Here is a 20,635-nt window from a genome sequence, read left to right as displayed (position 1 = left end):
GCACACTTACATGGCGCCACGGACAGACTGGCAATATATATTTTTAAAGCGCCCGTATGTGTTATAACCAACACCCATAAGTCAATAATCTTGTGTTTAAAAACGAGAGCTGTCAAAAATAACACATCCTTACGAAGGTAAGGATTTATTTAATTAATTATGCTAAATCTTTTAGCGTAATTAACACATGCGCACAACGGCAAGCCACGTTTCTCTGCCATGGCCACAGACGGCGGCACAGTGTGGCTCCCCACAGAGTCCTAGTGAGTCTGATGATCTTCCATCTATCCCGCTTATCCTCATTAGATTCGCAGGGGTATGCTGGAGCCTATCCCAGCTGACTTCGGGCGAGTGGCGGGGTCCACCCTGGACTGGTGGCCAGTCAATCACAGGGCACATATAGACAAACAACCATTCACACTCACATTCATACCTATGGACAATTTGGAGTCGCCGATTAACCTAGCATGTTTTTGGAATGTTGGAGGAAACCGGAGTACCCGGAGAAAACCCACGCATGCACGGGGAGAACATGCAAACTCCACACAGACATGGCCAAGCGAAGATCTTCCCGATCTCCTGACTATGTGGCCAACATGCTAACCACTCGTCCACCATGCGTCTGATGCTCTTTTATAACTTTATTGTGACCTGAACCCATCAACACCAGTTAGAACAATTCCTACATCATATACTGCATATATCTCCAACTCCAGGCAAAAACGGGGAGAACATGCAAATTTCATACAGAGATGCCCAAGTCGAACCCGGGTCTCCTAGCTGTGGGCTAACCAATCCACCACCGTGCAGCCTTAAAGAAACCAGTGTTGGGTAAAGAGATGTTCATGTGTGTCATCACTTAACTTTGTTTAAATGTTTTGTTAATTTGGTGCTGTTAATCCATACAAATATAAAATAATATAAAATATGAAATAAAACATAACCCTGCCCTGTCACTTATCTTTCTTTCAATAAAATGGGCATATCTAAATGTTAATACATACAAATATAAAATAAAACATAATCCTGCCATGTCACTTATCTTTCTTTCAATAAAATGGGCATATCTAAATGAGAATCTAAATGGGCATATGTGTGACATGCTGATTAATCATGATTAATTCAATTGCAAATAATGATTCATCTGATTTCAAATTTTACTCAATTGAGAGCCTTATTAAAAACGTTAGATCACCCGTTTACACAGAAACGCTGGGTCTGAGTTTTTGAAAACTCGCCCGAGTATTACATGGAGACCAGTTATGCAAACTGGACAATCATGCAAAATAACCCGCAGTGGGGCCAACGAAAGTTGCAAGTGCCAGCATTTTGATTAAGAAGCTTAGAAACACGACTGAATTCAAACAAATTCAATGGTGCCTTCGTCAACAATCACGTCTTCAATCAAGATAAAAGTGAAGTTAAATTTTCATTTATCCCTTTCATGTGTCATTTAGATGTATTTTGAATTGTTTTGTACATGTGAAAATGTAATAAACTATTTTGAAAAATGTGTTTTGTGTTAGCATTTTTGGTCAACTGGATTTGTGTTGGGAGAACTTGATTCAGTTAGAGTAGGTTTCCGCTTCAGTCTGACCTTCTGGAATGGATTAATGAGGCTAAGTGAGGTTCTACTGTATTAGTAAATAAATGTCAGCCAAAGAAGAGGAGAGGAGGACAGACGGAGAGGGAAAAAAAAGGATCTTAACACCTGCTATCTTGGCCAGATACTGCCCGGGGTTTGTGTGTTTAGGTGGGGACAAAAGGGAAATGGGCAATGTCCGCTGAACAGGTGTCCTCATTTCATTTTATTAAGTGTGTGTAAGATGGTGAACATGAAACCCTGGCTCATTGACAGAATGTTTACTATCCCCTCAGTCAGAACAATGATATGGGTCATGAATGGGTCACATGACCCCAAACATAAGGCCGAGGCAACAATGGAGTGACTCAAGAAGAGGCACATCCTGGAGTGGCCTATAGCCGGGTCTCGGGCCTTATTAGCATTGAAAAGCTGAAATCTAAAGCTGCCAAGTGACAGCCTCAAAAGCGTCTAGATTTGGAGAGAATCTAGAAGTGGAACAAAATGCCTCCTGAGACATGCACAATCCTGGGTGGTGTTGGTTACATATTTATTTATAACCTTTATTATTGCCATCTCTCTGTTACAATAAACCAGAAATCTTTCTTTCTATGAGCCTAAAATTACAATACTTAGAAGCTTAATGTTAATTACAATTATTATGACCTACAAGGATGAAGAGTCTTGAACCAGTCATGATGTGCTACATATATCACTATATTGACAGTTACTATGGCATACATTGTGTCATTGTATGGTCATATCACCTTGTACCTCGGTACATGACAAAAAAATGAAAAAAAAATTATTAAAATTAAAATTAAAATTAAAATTAAAATTAAAATTAAAATTAAAATTAAAATTAAAATTAAAATTAAAATTAAAATTAAAATTAAAATTAATTAGGAAAGCAGGAAGTGAACAAATGTAACAGTTACTGATTGTAAAAGTACCAGATGGAGGGGTAGGATTTAATAAGCTTTGCTTCTTCCTACTCCTTTTGGACATGTGGAACTGTGAACTGATTATGGGATGCACTCAATTGTAATCTGATGCATGTTCAAATGAAATAAAACCATTTCCATTACCTATAGTATGATTCCACTGCCTTCGAATGAGGCATCTGGTGTCCATTTGGACTCAAGTTAGCAAATATTCCCAATACAAGGGCCATAGGAGGTTGTCAGTAGTACATACACTGTGATATTATGATGCCGATTACTTCATATTCATAATTTTTGTGCCATATCCAATCAAATCACCCATGGCAACTGCAGGTCATGTGTTGATAAATAATGTATGTATTTTTATTTTGGAGGTAATGAGGTACACACTCATGCATGCATGTGAGTCCTGCTTGTGGCACTGTGGAGATACACTTGCCTCAGCATTTAATTGATTAATCGTTGCAATTATTTGGGCAGGAAGGTCATTTTAACATGGAGGCTGCCAAGAAGGTCACGCTGAAGAGACGGTCCCCCCTTCTGTGTGTGTGTTCGTGTGTGTGTTTGTGTGTGTGTGTGGTGAGGGAGAGCTTTTGGGGAGTTTTGTTTGTACGCATAGAGAAGTGCTGAGTGTCTCTCCAGGCAGGATCCATCAACACAGTCCAAATTATTTTGGCTCTTTTTTTTTTCCACATGATTCTGCTCACAACGTTCCATGTCTGCAGCTGACTCTCTCAAAGCATTCTTGCCAAACACCCCGACAAAGAGCTGGCAGCTACACACCAAGAGCCAGCTTGACAAAAATGGCTATGTGTGTGTGTGTGTGTGCGGGTGTGGGTGTGTGTGCGTGGTTAGGGGACTTTCCAGTCTGTGGACAGATGGAGAGACTGGGAGACTGCGAGGCAGGAGGCATGCTGGCCTGAGGTAGTGCTTGTGCAAGTGTGTGTGTGTTTGTGTGCAAAAAGTAACACCTTCTCTCTCCCGCTATGACCTTGACAGTGGATGCCGACAGGTCAGCATCACCAATTTTGACACAAAGCACAAAAGTTTGGTTGGTTTGCATTGCAATTTTCCTGTGATGGGTCCCAAAATACCAAAATAACTAGTCTGTACCGGTTTGGCACGCTTCTGTTGGGGGACCAACCACTGCAGTATGATCTTTAGCAAAATTTTGTTTTGTGTCCACCCTCACCTGATTTGATGTGAATGCTGGGGCTCCGGATTTTTCCCGCCTGGTTCTCGGCGGTGCAGAAGTACTCGTTGTCATGGATGATGCTGTTGTAGGCGGACGGAGAGAAGGGGTAGAGCTGGAGGGTGCCGTTGGCGTGCACGTGGCGGATGTGGGGTACGTCGTAAATGTCGTCTCCGGCAGCCAGGTACCAGCGCAGGACGGCATGGGGGGCGCCGCCCGCGGGGCAGGGCAGGGACACCCCCACCGAGCTGGAGAAGGTCACCCGCTGCAGGGAGGCGTTCACAAAGTACAGCCGCGTGGAGACAACATCCTCACTGTTGACTGTTTGGATGAGAGGAAGAGACACATGGATTACAGGTGGTCCTCGGGTCTCGGACTGTGATGTACGTTGAGCTTTGGTGTAGAGTGGGATCTTACACTACGGCACTCACACCGTATACAGACCACGTGTAGAACAGAAATACAATGGAAAACCTTACATGAAAAAGTCATGAAAATAATAGCCAAAGCACTTTTCATCGCAATACTTAATGTACGTACTTATAGCACCTATCCATGGCATATAGCAGCTTTAAACCATACTAATTTAAGATCAATTAATTCAACTAAATCACTGTCATCTAATGCTCATCCCGCTATGAGAAACTAGCATCTTCATAGCATATCTTTTAGGAACAGTGTATTTCCTGGGGATTAACAGGGGGGTCATGGAGGAGGGCAGAGGAAGTCAAAGAAGTGCTGAGCTCAGATTGGCTGGGAGCCAGGAGGAGACGCCAGGAGACCCGGAGCCAGAGAACTCCTCCTCTCAGACCATGATACTTAATTAATCCTTTTTTTTCCTGGATTGTGTCAACAGCGGCTGGATTAGCGCTATCTTTTTAATTCTCAACGTCCCCGCGAGAAAATAGGGGGCTGCCTTAGCCACTTGAATGGAGATTGAAATACTTCATATTATGTCAGTTAAGCTGTAATATTCCTCCTCGTCAATGGGGATCATTAATAACCAGCCATTAAGTGAAAGACAGATCTCGATAACAACAGTGACAATGAATGGTTGGGCACACAGGACATCTGTTCCGTACAGATTATCATGTCTGACCAATAAAAATCTTGTACAGTAATCCCTCGCCACTTCGCGCTCTGAATTTTGCAGCTTCACTCTATCATGGTTATAAATTATATTAATAAATCAAGCTGTTTTATGGTTGAATACAGACTAGTTTTCAGTAAGATAATATGCAGATTTGATGTAATTTTTGCCTAAATTGAGCATTTTCAAGCATATAAAAGTCTAAATGAACTAAAATACAAATGGAAGGCCTTCAGAAGCCATCACAGGGAGGACTGTCTAGAACCTGGAAGTAAAAAAGTAAAAAACAACAACATAAACAACACGTAATACAATGCTAACATGTTTATTATGTCATTTTTTATGTTATTATGGTATGTCTTTTTGGGTAAAGGTGACTGTAGGGGTGTTATTTCATGTCTAGAGGTCTCTAATAATGTTAAAAACCATGTTTACAAGTTTGTAAATAAGTTGTCTATGCTCTAACTACAAATACGTATATTTTATAAGGAATCCTACTTGGCGGAAATTCACTTACCACAGTCGGGTCTGGTACAGACTTACCAGCGAAAACAAACATAAAAATGACCAAATGAATGCTAATATAAGACGATCAATGTTTTTTTTTAAGCTGTGACAATGTCAGAGCCAAAAGTTATACTTTCGCTTTGCCTCATGTAACTATGATGTGTTCAAGTACTGTCAAACAAAGTGCATCTTGCATCTTGCACTTGCCAAAAAAACATTATCAGTGAAGCATACATGTATGCTGTACATGTTACCTGTATTCTTGATTTATGGAGAATGAGATGCATTTTTTTTCAGTAAAAAACACATCAGTCACAAATCAACTCTATATTTTCTGCTATACTACTGACAGTGATGAATTTGTATGCCAGACGCAGAATGTTAAACCCACATAATCTCCTTTTTACACATTCGCCACACACAAAGTCTATCCACCAAGTAATCACACTACCAGGGGAGGCTGATTTCGGACCTCCCAGAATCTGCGGCGGCATCGAGCAGAAATAGATATCGTTAACAGGACACAAGAGACTTGTTCGGATCAGACACTGAGCTGTAGAGGTGTTTGTATGTTACTGGCAGACGATGAGGTTTGGAGGTAAGTGCGGTTTAAGGCTTGGGATCGTAGGATTTGTAAGTGGGAGGGATGTAACCGTGCATGAATTCAAATTTTTGACATTCAGGTACAGAAGCGAACCAAGAACCCACACAGAACACATACACTATATATTTTTATTGTTTCTATTTTGGTAGTTTTCAGTGTTTATGTTTCATTTTAATAGTCAATGGAGCCATTCACGCAAAGCCGAATGTTTTGAGGTACGTACGGAACCGTGATTATGGCATAAGGTTACACCCCAAAAGGGGGTCATCAAGCATCACTACTCCTCCACCCACCTGATAAAACTGGAGCAGATTTTTTGCATTCAAACATAGTAATCGAGGTCAAGTTCAATCCATCTTGCCATTTGAATCCATGTCAGTCGCTCTCACAGGCCGCTCCACTGCCTGATCTGCACTTTCAGCACCACGGAGAGCACTAGACTGTACTTCTGGGTGATGTGCGCACACACACGCACAGGCACTGGTGTTGGCAAACTTTTAACAGATGACACCAGTGACCTGCTTCTCTGTGTATTAGGCTGAATGTATCATGACTAAAACAACTTAACCCAGCTATGAACGCTCACATGTAATTCATTTTTTCCAACTCACTAAACTCCCTCAGATTTGTCCATCAGCTGCTGCACTTAGACATGATACGCTTTAAAACGCCATAATCTGTTCAAACATAAACAAGCCTTAAACCATCCGGTGTTGCCATCCAAAATAGAAAATCGATGCTTAAGCAGGAGGGCAAAAAAAAACCTGCACAAAGCAACAGCTTATGTATGATGGGGAAGGCTAATCGCTTTGTCCTATGCTACGCTGTGAATCCAGGTCAGTCAGTTCACACACACTCACACGGAATGGAGACCCTGCACAGATTACGGCCTTCAGGGAGCGTGCCAACATAACGACAACACAACACGTGTCCTGTTGCAGTAAACTTACAAAAACAGCAAATTAAAGAAATACGGACCCTGACCCCTGATACGCTGATATATGTATCAGAGACAATCCTCTATATTCTTTAGACTAAGACTAAGACTAAGACTTCTGGCTTGATTTACCATCTATCCTGCTATTTTTATATCTCCACACAACCGGTCAAGACAGACAGCCACCCCACAGAGCCTGGGTTGTGTTCAAGGTTTCAATTGAATGAGGACTGTTTGTTTTCGACAAGGCATCAGCATTACCTGGATAAAAATGGGGTGTGCATACACCCAGGGTGACGCAAATTATTATCAAAATTTTACATATACACACTTGACCTCAACAGAATTTTTTATTGCCTCCAGGGACCTCCATCGCACCTCCTCCCATCGACTCATCCACTTATGAACTGTATTTTGATTGCTTTATTCAAGCATGGATGCCGTGATTACAATATGGAAGGTCAGACCCATTTGAGGTGAAATACCCGCCGGGTGAGCCCATGCCACAGTTTTTTCCCCCTGCTTCTATTATTTGTAGTATGTGTGCATTTGTTGAAATATATTTGCACTTTTCCCTCTGTTTTTTGCAGTGGATATGAAAATGGACTATGAATATGTATGCTGGAGAAGCAAGGATATTGCCCATGGTGAGCCGTTGCATAATGCAGCCTGTTCGGTCTCCCCTCCATCCATTCAGATGCACAAACACAGCCAGTTTCACCATGTGCATAGTAAAACTGCCCAATAAATCCATACATGTGCCATAAATACATTAAGAATGCACATATACATGCAAGAAAGCGGTGTAGCGATACAGAATACATCACACCAAAGCATTGATGTAATACAAGACCATAAAAGGGTAAAAGATACCATCTTGCTGCTCATTGACATCACAATGGCCCCAGATAGAGGCATGCATTGTCATTTCTAACAGTGTGACATTTCACTGCATAGCAAGATATATTCATAGTAAGGACTTTATGCAGTGTCAGTAAAACATTAGGCAGCCAGTTCAGCAATTAAAAAAAGGACGATTTCTGCTGCTGAGATGAATGTCAGTTGTGTACAGGCGTACTGTTTTTTTTGTTTTTTTTATTCCCCTCCTCTGAGCTCTGTTAGAGATGTGGTCATAAATCGCTTCCCAGCAAGAAAACACACCCGCAAAGAGGGTGGGGTGATTGTCAGATCTTTATCAAGATGCATCAATCCCTAATGGAGAAGATAGCACTTGTTGAGCAGAAGGGCAGGTGGAATGAGTTGCAACACAGTTTGGTGCAGGGGTGTCACTAAGTTCTGAGGGCAGGGAGAGGGGGGTCTTAGCCCCATGGAAATGCACAAGATATGAATAAATGTCGTAGACATTAGGAAATCCAAAAAAACAAATAACGAACAACAACCGGGATGAAGATACTCAATTGTTTTAATCATAAATTAATAAATGAATCATAGTGGAATCAGCTCAACTCAGTAACCCACAGTGTGCATCCATAATGTGAGAGAAACACAACTGATGCTGGGCTCCCAAAGGCTGAAGAGAGCGCAGGGGACCATGATACGTATTAGCTACTGGCTAGCTAATTAGCATATGCAGTGTTCTTTTATGGCTGGAATCTACCTCTTGGCCGCAAAATAACTTGAGAAAGCAAAAAGACTTGAGCCGATATCGCCTATACGTCTTTTTTTTCATTTAATTTATTTATATTTTTTCTTTTTCTGTAAAATGGGAAATGCTTGGTTCATGGTTCAATCTGCTGTTAACTGTGGGCTGGAGCTAACTAACTAACTAACAGTTTTTTTTGGAAAACCTTCGTATATCCATTCTTCTCCTACTGCTGATCTCGTCAATAGTTGGCTCTGTGTGCTGCAAAGGTAGGTACATACGCTGCAACGTGCTGCAGGGAAAACATGGAATGGATTCTCAGTGATGGAGGCGTACTCTACATGGATAAGTGCAATGGGCAGGGTAATGGCGCAGTGAAGGGGCTATCTACCTTACACCATGAAATAAAGGAAAATGGAATATTTATTTTAACTCCTATTCTTGCCCTATTATATAAAATTTGTCAGAGATTTTTTTGTAAAAAAAAAAAAAAAAACCTTACCAGGATGTATGCCAAGTCCACTTCAACAATAAGCTCCATCTTGTTTATCTCGTTAACTAGTTCCCGAACTGACAGTGACAATATACTTGGACAAAATACACAAAACTGTAAAAAAAAAATTGTGGGGGGTTTTAACAGTGGAAATCCTCATCAAGTAAAGATCCCTTCTATATCGCAGTTAACTGGTTCTCGGCCTGACAGTGACAGTTGAATTTCCGCAAAGTAGGATTCCTTATTTATAAATGTTGTACTTCCATACATAGAGCATAGAAAACAACTTTTTTAACATTAGTTTTTAACATTATTAGAGCCCTATAGACATGAAATAGCACAGCCATAGTCGACTTTTTTACTTATATTACCTACTAAAGTGGACAAAACAAGAGAAAATAAAACATATAATACAGAAATTAAACATAATATAGACTCGCATAGGCATTGGGTGAGTCACATTATCACCAAGTACTTCCTGTGGTGGTCATTGTCTAATAAAACTTACATTGCTGACACCTATTGGCCACTTCTGAACACTACGTATCATTACAAAGTTTTTGAATGCGTCTTCCTACTGCCTTATATTTGCATTTAATGCATTCATCCAATTTTTTTGCCGGAAAAATACATAAAATTTGCTTGAATGTGCATATTGTTTGAGTAATAATAGGCCATATTCAACCACAAAACAGATTTATTAAATATTTTTAAGCTGTGATAGTGAAGTTGTGAAACTTGAAGCATGAAGTAGCATGATAAGACTGATGGATTCTCTACAAAATGTTTTTTTTCTCCAGATTGTTAGGTGTCTGGACTGTACTAATTGCATTTACATTATTTTCTATGGTTTTCATACATTTCTGTCGAACAAATTCATAACAAAATGTAAATATGACCTCTATCGGTCCCGTCTGTTGTAAAAGTGACTAAGCACAGGACACACAGATTAAAAAATGTAAGTTGTTTCCTGGTCATACATTTACCAAACTACTTGTTGCTAGGAGGAATTTATAGGGTCTCAATCCTGACTGGTCAAAAGACCGATTAAGTATGTTTTATAGAAATTATAAGAAATACAGCGACATCTGTTGGTAGGGTTGGGGCACTGCCAGGTGAATCTGGCGTATTTTGTTTGCTTTACGAGGGATTAAAATGTATGGGGGTCCTAATTCCAATAATTGGAAGTCTGTGTGTTGCCCTGAAATGAAATCTTACGCGGAGTCTCACCGTGCGTGGCCGACACGCCTGTTTTGGTTCAAGACAAACAAAATGTTCAGACCAGTGGCGTCATTATGCGTCACTATTGATATTGAATTTGATATTTTTTATTACAAAAAAAATCTCTGATAAATTTTATATAATAGGGCAAAAGCAGGCTAATAAGCAAGCCAATAAGCAGGCTAGCCTTGTTGGCTACTTGTTGGCTATTGGCTACTATTACTTGTAGTAGTAGTAGTAATAATAATAATAAGAAGAATTATGATAGTAATAATAATAGGCTAGTTAATAATATAATAATGATTATTATTTCATTGATCACTGTCCACTGGACAGGATGGTTGCAAAGCTTAGCAGCGGTTTTGCAGTGTAGATTGTGTGTATTTGTGTAAATGTAATGGTGGCCTAAAACAATTGAGTATCTCAACTAAATAAAAACTACATTCATTCACATCCTGTGCATCTCCAGGGGGCTCAGCCCCCCCTGTCCTCAGAACCTAGTGACGCCCCTGGTTCAGACTGAGGAGATGAAACGACGTGGCCAGATGCTGTGTGTGTGTGTGTGTGTGTGTGTGTGTTTTCAGCACCATTCACCTGCCAAACACAGCGCTCCAACACTTGACCAATAGAAGGAAACAAGGCAGTGACAGAAGAATAGGAGGCGAGTTCACTTGAGTGACGAGATAACCTGCATGGTGACAAGTCCACCGTATTGAGATGTCTGTTTCTCTCAGAAATGGACAGTTGTTCCTGCATGAAGAACCATCCAATTGCCCCTTACTGTCATGGACTTTGGGGATGCATAATCCACTGTATTATGTGCATGGCCAGGATTAATTGTCCATCAACTGTTATTATCAGTAGTACCTGGTCCTTGTGTTTAGTTGAACAGGCCTGCACTATACAGTGACTCATCCCATAATGAAGTGCTTTTGGGCTCGACTTGTGAATACGCATGTGTGAGAACACAGCATGGATCTACTTGGGAGGGACTGAGAAAGTGCTTTTTAATCATTTGGCTGATGATCAATTGCAGATATGCTTGATTAGTATGCATTATGATTAAGTCGAATCATTTTGTTTTAAAAAATGCATCAAAATCCAGCATGACATTCAGACTGTTCATCTTAAGGTCATGCATGTTGACTAAAACTGGATGAAACCAGAATCATGTTAATTGATGAAATAATCATGGCTTCTGCACACACACACACACACACATTCACACACAGACCTGCATCTCCATCATAGCAGCCATTTCCCTTCCAAAACACAAAATGATGCTTAATCTCAAAATATATAGTCATTTTGAAACATAAAAGACAGGCTCCGGTGTGGCCTGCCAGGCCCAAACGCACACTCCCAAAGTGGGTTTGATGGCAAACAAACCATCAGGGGAAAAAAGATGAATGTGTCTCTGCACTGGGATGCAGAAGTGCTCATAAATGCTGGATTAAAAAAAAAACATTGGATGATCTTTACAATATTGAATGAAGCAAGCCGAAATCTGTGTGCCATTCTCGCAGGCGCGGCACTGTCATGAAAATACGCAGTAGCCTACTGATGCGTACGCATGCATGTTAATAGATCTGCCTTTGCTGCATATGAGATTTTAAAAAAAAACACAGGGAAAGCGAGAGAGAATGCACCTGGGATGATGTATGCAGTGGAATCGTGCACAATGAGCGGAACATGGCATTGGAAAAAAACAACAACTGACATGGAAGTTTGTGTTCCACTGCGTTATCTCCATCTCTCCCATCTCAGCCACTCTTTCTGCTCCAGTGGCTTTTTGACGCCCCCAGCCCTCCTCCGCATAGACACACACACATGCGCGCGCGCACAAACACACACACACACACATCTATAGACAGGGCACATCTTGGCCAGTCACGAGACGAGGGTGATGTAGAATGTGTATGATCCAAACGCACCTTGTAATCCAATGAAGAGAAACAACACAAGTCCTCACAGCCTGTGTGGCAGAGGGCACTGCCAAGGCCAAAGATGGGGACCACAGGCATCAAACACACGTTGGACTTTTTGGACAAATTGAATACCAAGTGATTTTTTCCCCTTCGAATGCACTGCCACTTAAAGTGTGCGTAAAAACAAAACACTTAATAAATAAAATGAACGGGTGGTTGATTTTTCCTCACATCACACGCCTTCAGAGGCCGACACCTCTTCAATTACAACTCTTTTATATTTTAAAAGGAGAAGAAGCACGAAGCTTTCCGTCTGAAGCGTTTCAGAGCGAAGCCAATCAGTGAAATCTGGAGCCCGAGAAAATGGAGGATGAATAATTAGAGCAGGGCAGATAACGACTGCATCTGCATGCACTCAACTCCACTCTCTTTGCTTTGTTTCATCGACAAACTAGCCTGTTATTAAAAAGCATCATCGTCTTACAAGTATCCCACTGAGCACATTATCTCCAAAAAAAATGCATTCAATTATCACAGCAGCACCCCTCACACCTCCCATAAAAACGCAATGACCCCCGTGTTGTTGTTGCATACAGACTCGCTGGCTTTTACGCGAGAATTTAGACTTTGTTGTATTCAAAATAACTGTTTAAAAGGGCGTTTTAATGTGGAAGCATCTTCCTCCGGGTCACCACAGCCCATTCAATGTTCTTCCCCGTGGGGATAAGGTTTTCAAAACGTGCAAAAATGTATGAAAGTCCTTTGACCCGTTGGACGTCTGCGCGCAAACATCTAAAAGCATAGGGCACCGGGGAGGCCATTCACACCGTGCGCTCCGAGGGTGATCTGTATCCGTCTCCTTCTGCTTGTTCAACATCTCCCATATTCAGAGACCCGCTAGAATTCATTAGGCAAAACAATCCAAATCGACGTTGTCCTTTTTTTTTAAAAAAAAAATGTGGTCCTTTTACGCACTCCAAAAGTGCGTATTGATTTTGTGTTGTTAACTTGCTTCCCTCCTCATCTTGACATAATATCATCAACAAATCAATAGCAGACACAAAACGCTGCAAGACGCACCCGGGCACCAACAAAGGAGGAGCAAATGCATGCACTAAAACACAAGGAAAAGTTGGACTTTTTTCGGTAAAAATCGGTTTCAAATTGTATTCCAGCTTCATTTGGATATACGGATCATGCAGACAAACACTTGAAGAGACAGACACCATTTCCATGGCCTACCTTCTTGCAAAGAATACAGCAGAAGTAAAGTTACAAGCCACATGCCATTAAAAGCAGTTTGAGTTCACAGGAATGTGGTGCAGTCCCCTTCCAAAGGAAGAAGAGCGCACGGCGCAGCAGGGTCTGCCAAGAAGGCGAGGCTCCGTGCTGGAATGGACTGGTTCTTGCGGCTTGATGCTTCCCCCCGGCAGGTCTCTCCAGCCCTGGTCCCACTCAACACTCACTCCGGCGCCGCGAAAAGAACGGCGGAGAAAGTACCGCCTCTGCTGCCTGTTCTCTCCTCCCCTTACCGGGACGGAGCATGTTGCCCCACCCCCGGTATCCTAATCAAGAGGAGGTGAACGAGACGCGCGTATCGGGTGAGGAAAGCTGCATTACGCGCTTTTACGCACCCCTTTAGTAAAAGAATGAATTAAAAAATGTCATATGGGAGACTTCCCTGACACTTGTTGATACTCAAGCCAACTGCAAAATGTCACACAGGGGACAAAAGGGGTGTAATAATGCCCCACACGTATCATCAAGTATCACACTTGCTTATTCTATTATGTTTGACTGGTAATTAATATTCAGAGTAGCGTCTGTAAAACAGGGGACACCGTTTGAGCGGAGTAACTCAAACTTAATTAGCTGTATTTACATGTAGCATATAGTTCTATGTGTCATTCATTTTCAATAAAACAGTTTTCAGGCTGTATGGCACACATGGTGAGAGGTCCACTATCAAATCTCCTACACACACAAAAACAAAACTAAACCCAGCTTGGGGAAGAGAGCCGAGATGAGCTGTGCAGGCTTCTCTCACTCAAACTGAAGAGCTGCTGGTGTGGCAGGAACAGCAACACAATCTGCCTCCACTCTTTATTATGTAACAGGTGGAAGGCTCTCTCTCACACACACACATGCATACGCACACCCACGCACCATCACTGTCAAACAGACCTGTGACCATGCACACAAACACAACTCACTACAAGGCATGTTTAACTTATCGGAGATCTCACTTTTGTTGTGCTATTTCACCAAACATTCAGGATGTGGAATATGTGGTACAACAAAGCTAAACTCGATAAGTCAAGCCAGGCTTTTCACCTCCAGGCCGCACCCCCAGTCTCATCTCATCTCCCCGACAGAACCATTGACACAAACACAAGTCTTATTTTCACTTATGTCTACTTTATTGGTAGCCCGTCTTTGGAGCGGACACTAGGGTTCGAATCTCCACTAGTAAGAATCATCAGTATTCATGAGGAAGGGCATCGGGAATATAAAAGGCTCAAGCCAAAAATCAGTATCAAAAACATCCGCTGTGGCGACTTTGTCGGGAAAAAAGCCGAAAGAAACAAAAAAAATGTCTACCCTATCAGGTGATAGTAGTGTAAAGGTGATTTCCTGTACAGAGGGCTCTAACAATGTTAAAAACTGTATTCAGAAGGTTGTGTGTTAAATATGCTCTGAGTAAATATTTAACTACTTTTTAAATCGCTGCACGGTGGTGGAGTGGTTAGCGCAGGCCTCACAGCTCGGAGACCCAAGTTCAATTCCACCCTCGGCCATCTCTATGTGGAGTTTGCATGTTCTCCCCTGGGTTTTCTCCGGGTACTCCGGTTTCCTCCCACATTCCAAAAACATGCTAGGTTAATTGGCGACTCCAAATTGTCCATAGGTATGAATGTGAGTGTGAATGGTTGTTTGTCTATATGTGCCCTGTGATTGGCTGGCCACCAGTCCAGGGTGTACCCCGCCTCTCGCTCCAAGACAGCTGGGATAGGCTCCAGCACCCCCACGACCCTCAGGAGGATAAGCGGTAGAAAATGAATGAATGAGTAAATGAATGAATTTATAAATCAGGAATCCTACTATTCCTCCCCCAAAAAATAAGGGATTACTGAATGGTTCAGCGTCTAGCAGCTTTCTCTACCTCTGCATGTGCTTTAAAACTTACGCTACTCTGCTTTTGGTGTGAAACCCACGTCTTACATTTGTTGTACTGTTGTTGATAAAGAATGCTGGGAGCAGTTTGTGCCTTCTCGCTATTACAACATTGGTTCTGCTGCTGCTGTGTTGTGCAATAGATTTGTTAATAAATGAGCAAGTTGTCAAAGGGAGTGGGGCATGCACTTTAAAAATGTGTAAAATTATCAGCTGCTTCCAATGAAGACATTTACAGCTGTGTGCATGTTGATCAAGATACAAGTTCATTTCACGGTTTATTGCACCGTTTAATGCATGGTTGGTTATGTGGTTATTGCACAGGATTTTTGGAGCAATGGAGCTCCTCAGTGTAATGAGTGTGAGTCTTTGTCCATCATGGAGGACAGCTTGGCTGCCATCCTCCTCCACCTGTTCCAGAGCACATCCCAGGGCAGGGCTGGCCTTCTTTATCAGTTTATCCTGCCTCTTTTTTGTCAGATGCTGTGATGCTGCTCCCCCAGCAGACCATGCCCTAGAAGATGGCAGAGGCCACCACAAAGTCATAAAAGGTAGTTGTATTTGGGTTTGTGTAAAGGACAATGGAAATTTGTTCTCCTGCCCTAAAAGAAAAGCAAGACAGACACGCTTGTTCACAAATCTGACAGCATCATCACGTTTCAACAGTATCACGTCCACCCCCTCACTGACAACGCAAACACCTCCAGAAAAACAGGAAGTGCACAGCTCAGACTGCGAGAAGCAAGACACCGGTCAAAGGGCTGACGTGAGTGGGCCTGACAGCACCAAGCAGGTTGTATGCTCTCTGTCAGCCAGTGATCATCACACAGGGTGACAGGCCGGGTTGGGCCGTCCAGGGCCTGAGAAAAGGCAAGCAGTTCCACTAAGTATCACTGACGACTAGAGTGACAGAAAAAAAAACACCAACGTGACTCATCTCCATCAGTGGGGCCATCACAGGTTGCCTGGAGATAGGGATGCAGACGAGAAGGTTGGGGGGTGGGGGGGGGGGGGGGTTGAGTGGGGGTGATGAGACACGTTAATATGGATGTTTATAGAGATGTCCTGAACGACCTACTACAAAAACATTCCAAAATAGGAGGAACTACTGCAAAAATGGAAGTCAAAGATCCTCTATATGTCACAAGACAGGATCACTCTGCTCTTTTTGTACACTCACAGCCGAAATCTTGGTCAAAGATCCTCTATGTCACAGGAGCGCTCTGTTGTTTTTGAGGGCGGACTGCAAAAAATGCCATTCTCACACTTAACTTTACAACTGATCCAATTTTGTCAGTCTTTATTAATAACAGATCAGAATATCATTGGTTCTTCATTGGTGACCCTGCCTACGTTGTCGGGTCACTGGGAGTACTGGCCATTGTCAGCATGCATCATCAGTATTCGTCAGGAAGGGCACGCTTGCATCATATTAACGCCGATATATCCGGAATTCATGCGCAACTCATGAACAAGGTCAGAATTGGGAATAGGGCTAATTGTGATAGGCCACAGGCGACAAGCCCACGTTTGTGTTGAAAAGGTGAAGATGTTCCCGCCGCGTTAGGCTAATATGAAGCGCGCACACACTTTGCTGCAGAGCTCGAACGGGGCAGGCGGCAAGCAGTAGAGTGTATCGCAGTACCACATGTGTAAGCGTGCCTGGCAGAACGGGGGAAAAACATCCTTTTGCATGGCTGTACATGTGCACTCACACAGGAAGTTAATATTCAAATGAGCAAGACTGGATAACGAGGGGAAAGGGTGGGGGGGCGTCTTCGGCTTTGCTAGAGAGAGGCGACGGAATTTGGGGAGGAGGGAGAAAAAACATGGAGACGAGGAACGATGGCAGACAGAACGCCCCCCCCCCCCACACACACAAACACGCATGCAGTGCCAGGGCAAGATCTCTTCCAAGATGGCTGCCAGTGGAACCGCCCGCTTGCTCTCGCCCCGTAGTGGTTGACACACAAACACACTTTCTGCTTTGGAGCCTCGAGGAAAAAGCGCAGGATGAAATTTTAGCTCGTAAGAGATACAAATCCGCAGCAGACATGCTGGTAAAAGATGTACAGTAGTACTGCATTACTTTTAAAAGGTTCCGGCACAATCTACGAGTCTTGTCTGCAATATTTTGTGTCAGAATTGTCCTGAAAATTAATTGAGCAATTTGTTTGGCACCCCCTACTGGCAAAAAAAATACTCTGCATGTTCCATCATGGTAACATTACTATGCTTACTGTACTGGGTGACGTGGCGCAGGTGGTATATTCGTTTGTCTCCCAACCCGATTGTTGCCGATTCCGTATTTTTTTTCATCCACTAACGAGTCTCAGCTGCTTCAAACCGGTCCAACATCAAACTGTTCAGATCATCTAGGACTTTTCTAAAACATATCCTATAATTCTATTTGTTCTGTGGCATTTTTATTGGTGGAAATTAATTTCACATTCAACATGACGGCGATATGTTTAGACCAGGGGTCCCCAACTGCCGGGCCGGGGACCGTGACCGGTCCGTGGCGCATTTGCTACGGGGCCGCACAGAAATAATAAATAATTTATTAACGACTCACAGTCTCCCATCACACCGAGATGGGACCATCTCGTCTCGAGTTATATATTTCCCTGCACTTAACATTTGCTTTTAGCCCTGTCGTGTTATTTTATATTTGCTGTATTTTTCTGCCACACATTGCCAGTCGGTGAAAAAGAGACCCAAATCCGTTTTGCAAAAAAGGTTTGAGGACCCCTGGTTTAGACTGTACACAGCGGTGTGGCTCAGACTGTGGAGTGGCCATTTACTGAACCTAACTGTTGCTGGTTCGATCCTGAGCGGGTGAATGCATTCAACATTCATTCATTACAGTTAAGCTTCAGCACTCACATGCAATTTCAACTGATATTGTTTCCAGTTTGTTTTATTGTTGTGATTCTATTTTGCAGAAATGATTGTTAATATTTGTACCTGTAGCGAATAAGAATGTCTTGTTGAAAAGGTTTTTTTCCTGAAGAATTCCTGAAGAAGCTTAGAAGCTTAGAAAACTGCTCTCACAGACATAATGTGAAAATATTCACCAAAAGACAGCAACTCATGTCCAAAAATTGCCTTTTTTTTGTTAAATACTGATGTTTATTTACCGGGGCTTTAAACCGATAAAGAAGTAGTTGTTTACACTGTCATCATCTTGTGTCAGTTAGACTGGCAGAGGCGAGAATTAGAGCGAGTGCAGGTGCAACGGGACATCGGGGAGCTAGGCTGAGGGCAAAGCCACTATATCCTGAGACGCACTTCTCTGATCTTTATCGCTTTCCCACGCTTTGACACGCTTTACTTGCTGACCTCCTCCAAAAAAAAAAAAAAAAAAAAACACTCTCACACAACATGATGACAAAGGGAAAATGTTGTGGAGATTGATGGCGATCTATACCGTTTATTGTGGGGGCCAAATTTACAGAAAGAACCTGGGTCCTCCATTCCTCTTGTCAGTATTTTTAATTAGCCAAAATATTAGGAAGAAATAATAAATATGTTGTGTAATATGCAGGACTGGATTACCTTTGTAAAACATAACATATGAATTCGAGTCCATGACAAGTGACACTAAATAAACATTTACATGTGCAGTTAGCATGGCTGACAGTCTCTGGGAATAATAAGCCATCAGCGTTCCCACACCTGTCCACTACTAGAGTGCGAGTAAATGACATGTAGACTGATGTTATCAGTGTTACGTGGCTTCTCGCACTTACCTTAACTGAAGCCCTCAGGGAATGAGTTAGTAAAAATGAAAGTATAGAAAGCCTTTTGCCTGGACCTACTTGTGGTGAACGGGTCCAGAGAGATTAGCAGGGGGTCCTTGGCAGTCATCTGGTTGACATTTTGTCCCACCCTGCAAGTGACAAGCATGATTGAGTCAGAATCCTTTATTAAATGAGAACAAAGAGGCGGGAACGCTGAAGTACACTCACTGTATACTGATATTATTTGACATATTGTTTTACTACATGGCAAACGGCAATACACATATATTGTTCATTTTTTAAATGAGCTTTATTGCCATTTAAACCTCCTAAGACACAAAAATAAAACCTTCTCTTGGTTTTGTCATTCTGTAAATGTCATGGCACACTTTCAGTCATATTATGAATGACACTGGAAGAAGTCAATTTTCTTCTTGGTTACACACACACACACACATTTCTGATATAGTCTTCATGCTCAAAGAAAATATGTTGGGACTTTGGGAAAAAATGTTTCCAAAACCACCACAAAATATTGGTTTCTATCTTTAAACACATATAATTTGCATATATTCAATAACTTCTATTGTGCCCAGAGATGAGGGTCGGTTGGACAGCCATTTTGGACAGCTCTTTGTTTTCATTGGACAAACCCATTCAAATCACATACGACCGAATTACAAAAAATATATACACTTAAGCTATAATGAATACAGTACTGTGCCTGTGTCTATGACGCCTTGATAAGAAATCATTTAAACATTTAAACCTCTGTTGTGTGTCACCGTTTGATTGTTTGCATATTGAATTACCCGCCCAAAACCGGTCAAACCGTCTTCCATTAGTCTCTTTGGGTCAACTTCCTGTTTGGTGGTAACCCCACCTGTTCAGGTAGTGTTTTAGTTTCAGATGCCGTCACCGAGAAAACATTTTAGTATACAAGTGAGAGTTGAAAATCAAACATATACGGATAGCAAGGACACGTATTTGTTAATACACGCCATTACTGTGGACCTACCTGTCGTGTTCCAAAGTTGTAGTTTCACTTCCGCTTGGAGCAAAGAAGAAGCCAAGGCGGCCACATCTACTTCCTGTATTTTGCCGGTCTTTGGGCGCCCTCTTGTGTTGATTCATGTTACTACAAATACATGCTAACAGTGGAAGTTACATGCATACATACATGAATTACATGCATCAAGCCAACAAGACGACACACATAGTGAACACGCACGCGTTTATTCATTACAAAAACATTTTTAGACTCGTTTAACACTCTTGTGACAGTCAGCAGCACTGTTGGTACGTTGTATCGTCTGTTTTGTTCAGATTACTTCAGTCCTCCTCCTCATCACGCTGGCGTTTTGGCTGTCAACAGTGAATATTTATTTGTATTAATTGTACTGTTTTAGTATGCAGAAGGATACTACATGCAATCATTTGCTTACCTTTTTACCACAATTGCGGATCCTGTTACCTGCAAGTTGAAAAACAGAATAGAAGCTGGATGGATGGATGGATGGATGGATGGATGGAGGTTCATATATATTTCATATCAGAAGCTACTTGTTGGCCTGGCCCTATAAGTGATACCTGTCTATGTTTAATCTGTGATCAATA

The 20,635-nt window shown here is 42.1% G+C and overlaps 1 protein-coding gene across 5 annotated transcripts in view; it reads right to left on the bottom strand.

Moving 5' to 3' along the window:
• Nucleotides 1-20,058, bottom strand: part of LOC131134963 (cell adhesion molecule DSCAML1) — a 112,699-nt gene extending 92,641 nt beyond the window's left edge. For 2 of the 5 annotated variants that reach the window (XM_058080708.1, XM_058080712.1), the window contains exons 1-2: nt 19,097-20,024; nt 3,719-4,039 (exon numbers count right to left, since the gene is read on the bottom strand). In XM_058080708.1, coding sequence (XP_057936691.1) covers nt 3,719-4,039; nt 19,097-19,184 — 409 coding nt within the window. In that variant the 5' untranslated portion in view covers nt 19,185-20,024. The other 3 variants (XM_058080709.1, XM_058080710.1, XM_058080711.1) reach the window with 3 other exon arrangements.
• Nucleotides 20,059-20,635: the final 577 nt, after the last annotated feature.

The sequence above is a fragment of the Doryrhamphus excisus genome, chromosome 8 (assembly GCF_030265055.1).
Source record: "Doryrhamphus excisus isolate RoL2022-K1 chromosome 8, RoL_Dexc_1.0, whole genome shotgun sequence".
Lineage (NCBI taxonomy): Eukaryota > Metazoa > Chordata > Actinopteri > Syngnathiformes > Syngnathidae > Doryrhamphus > Doryrhamphus excisus.
This window is presented reverse-complemented; position numbering and strand designations above follow the sequence as displayed.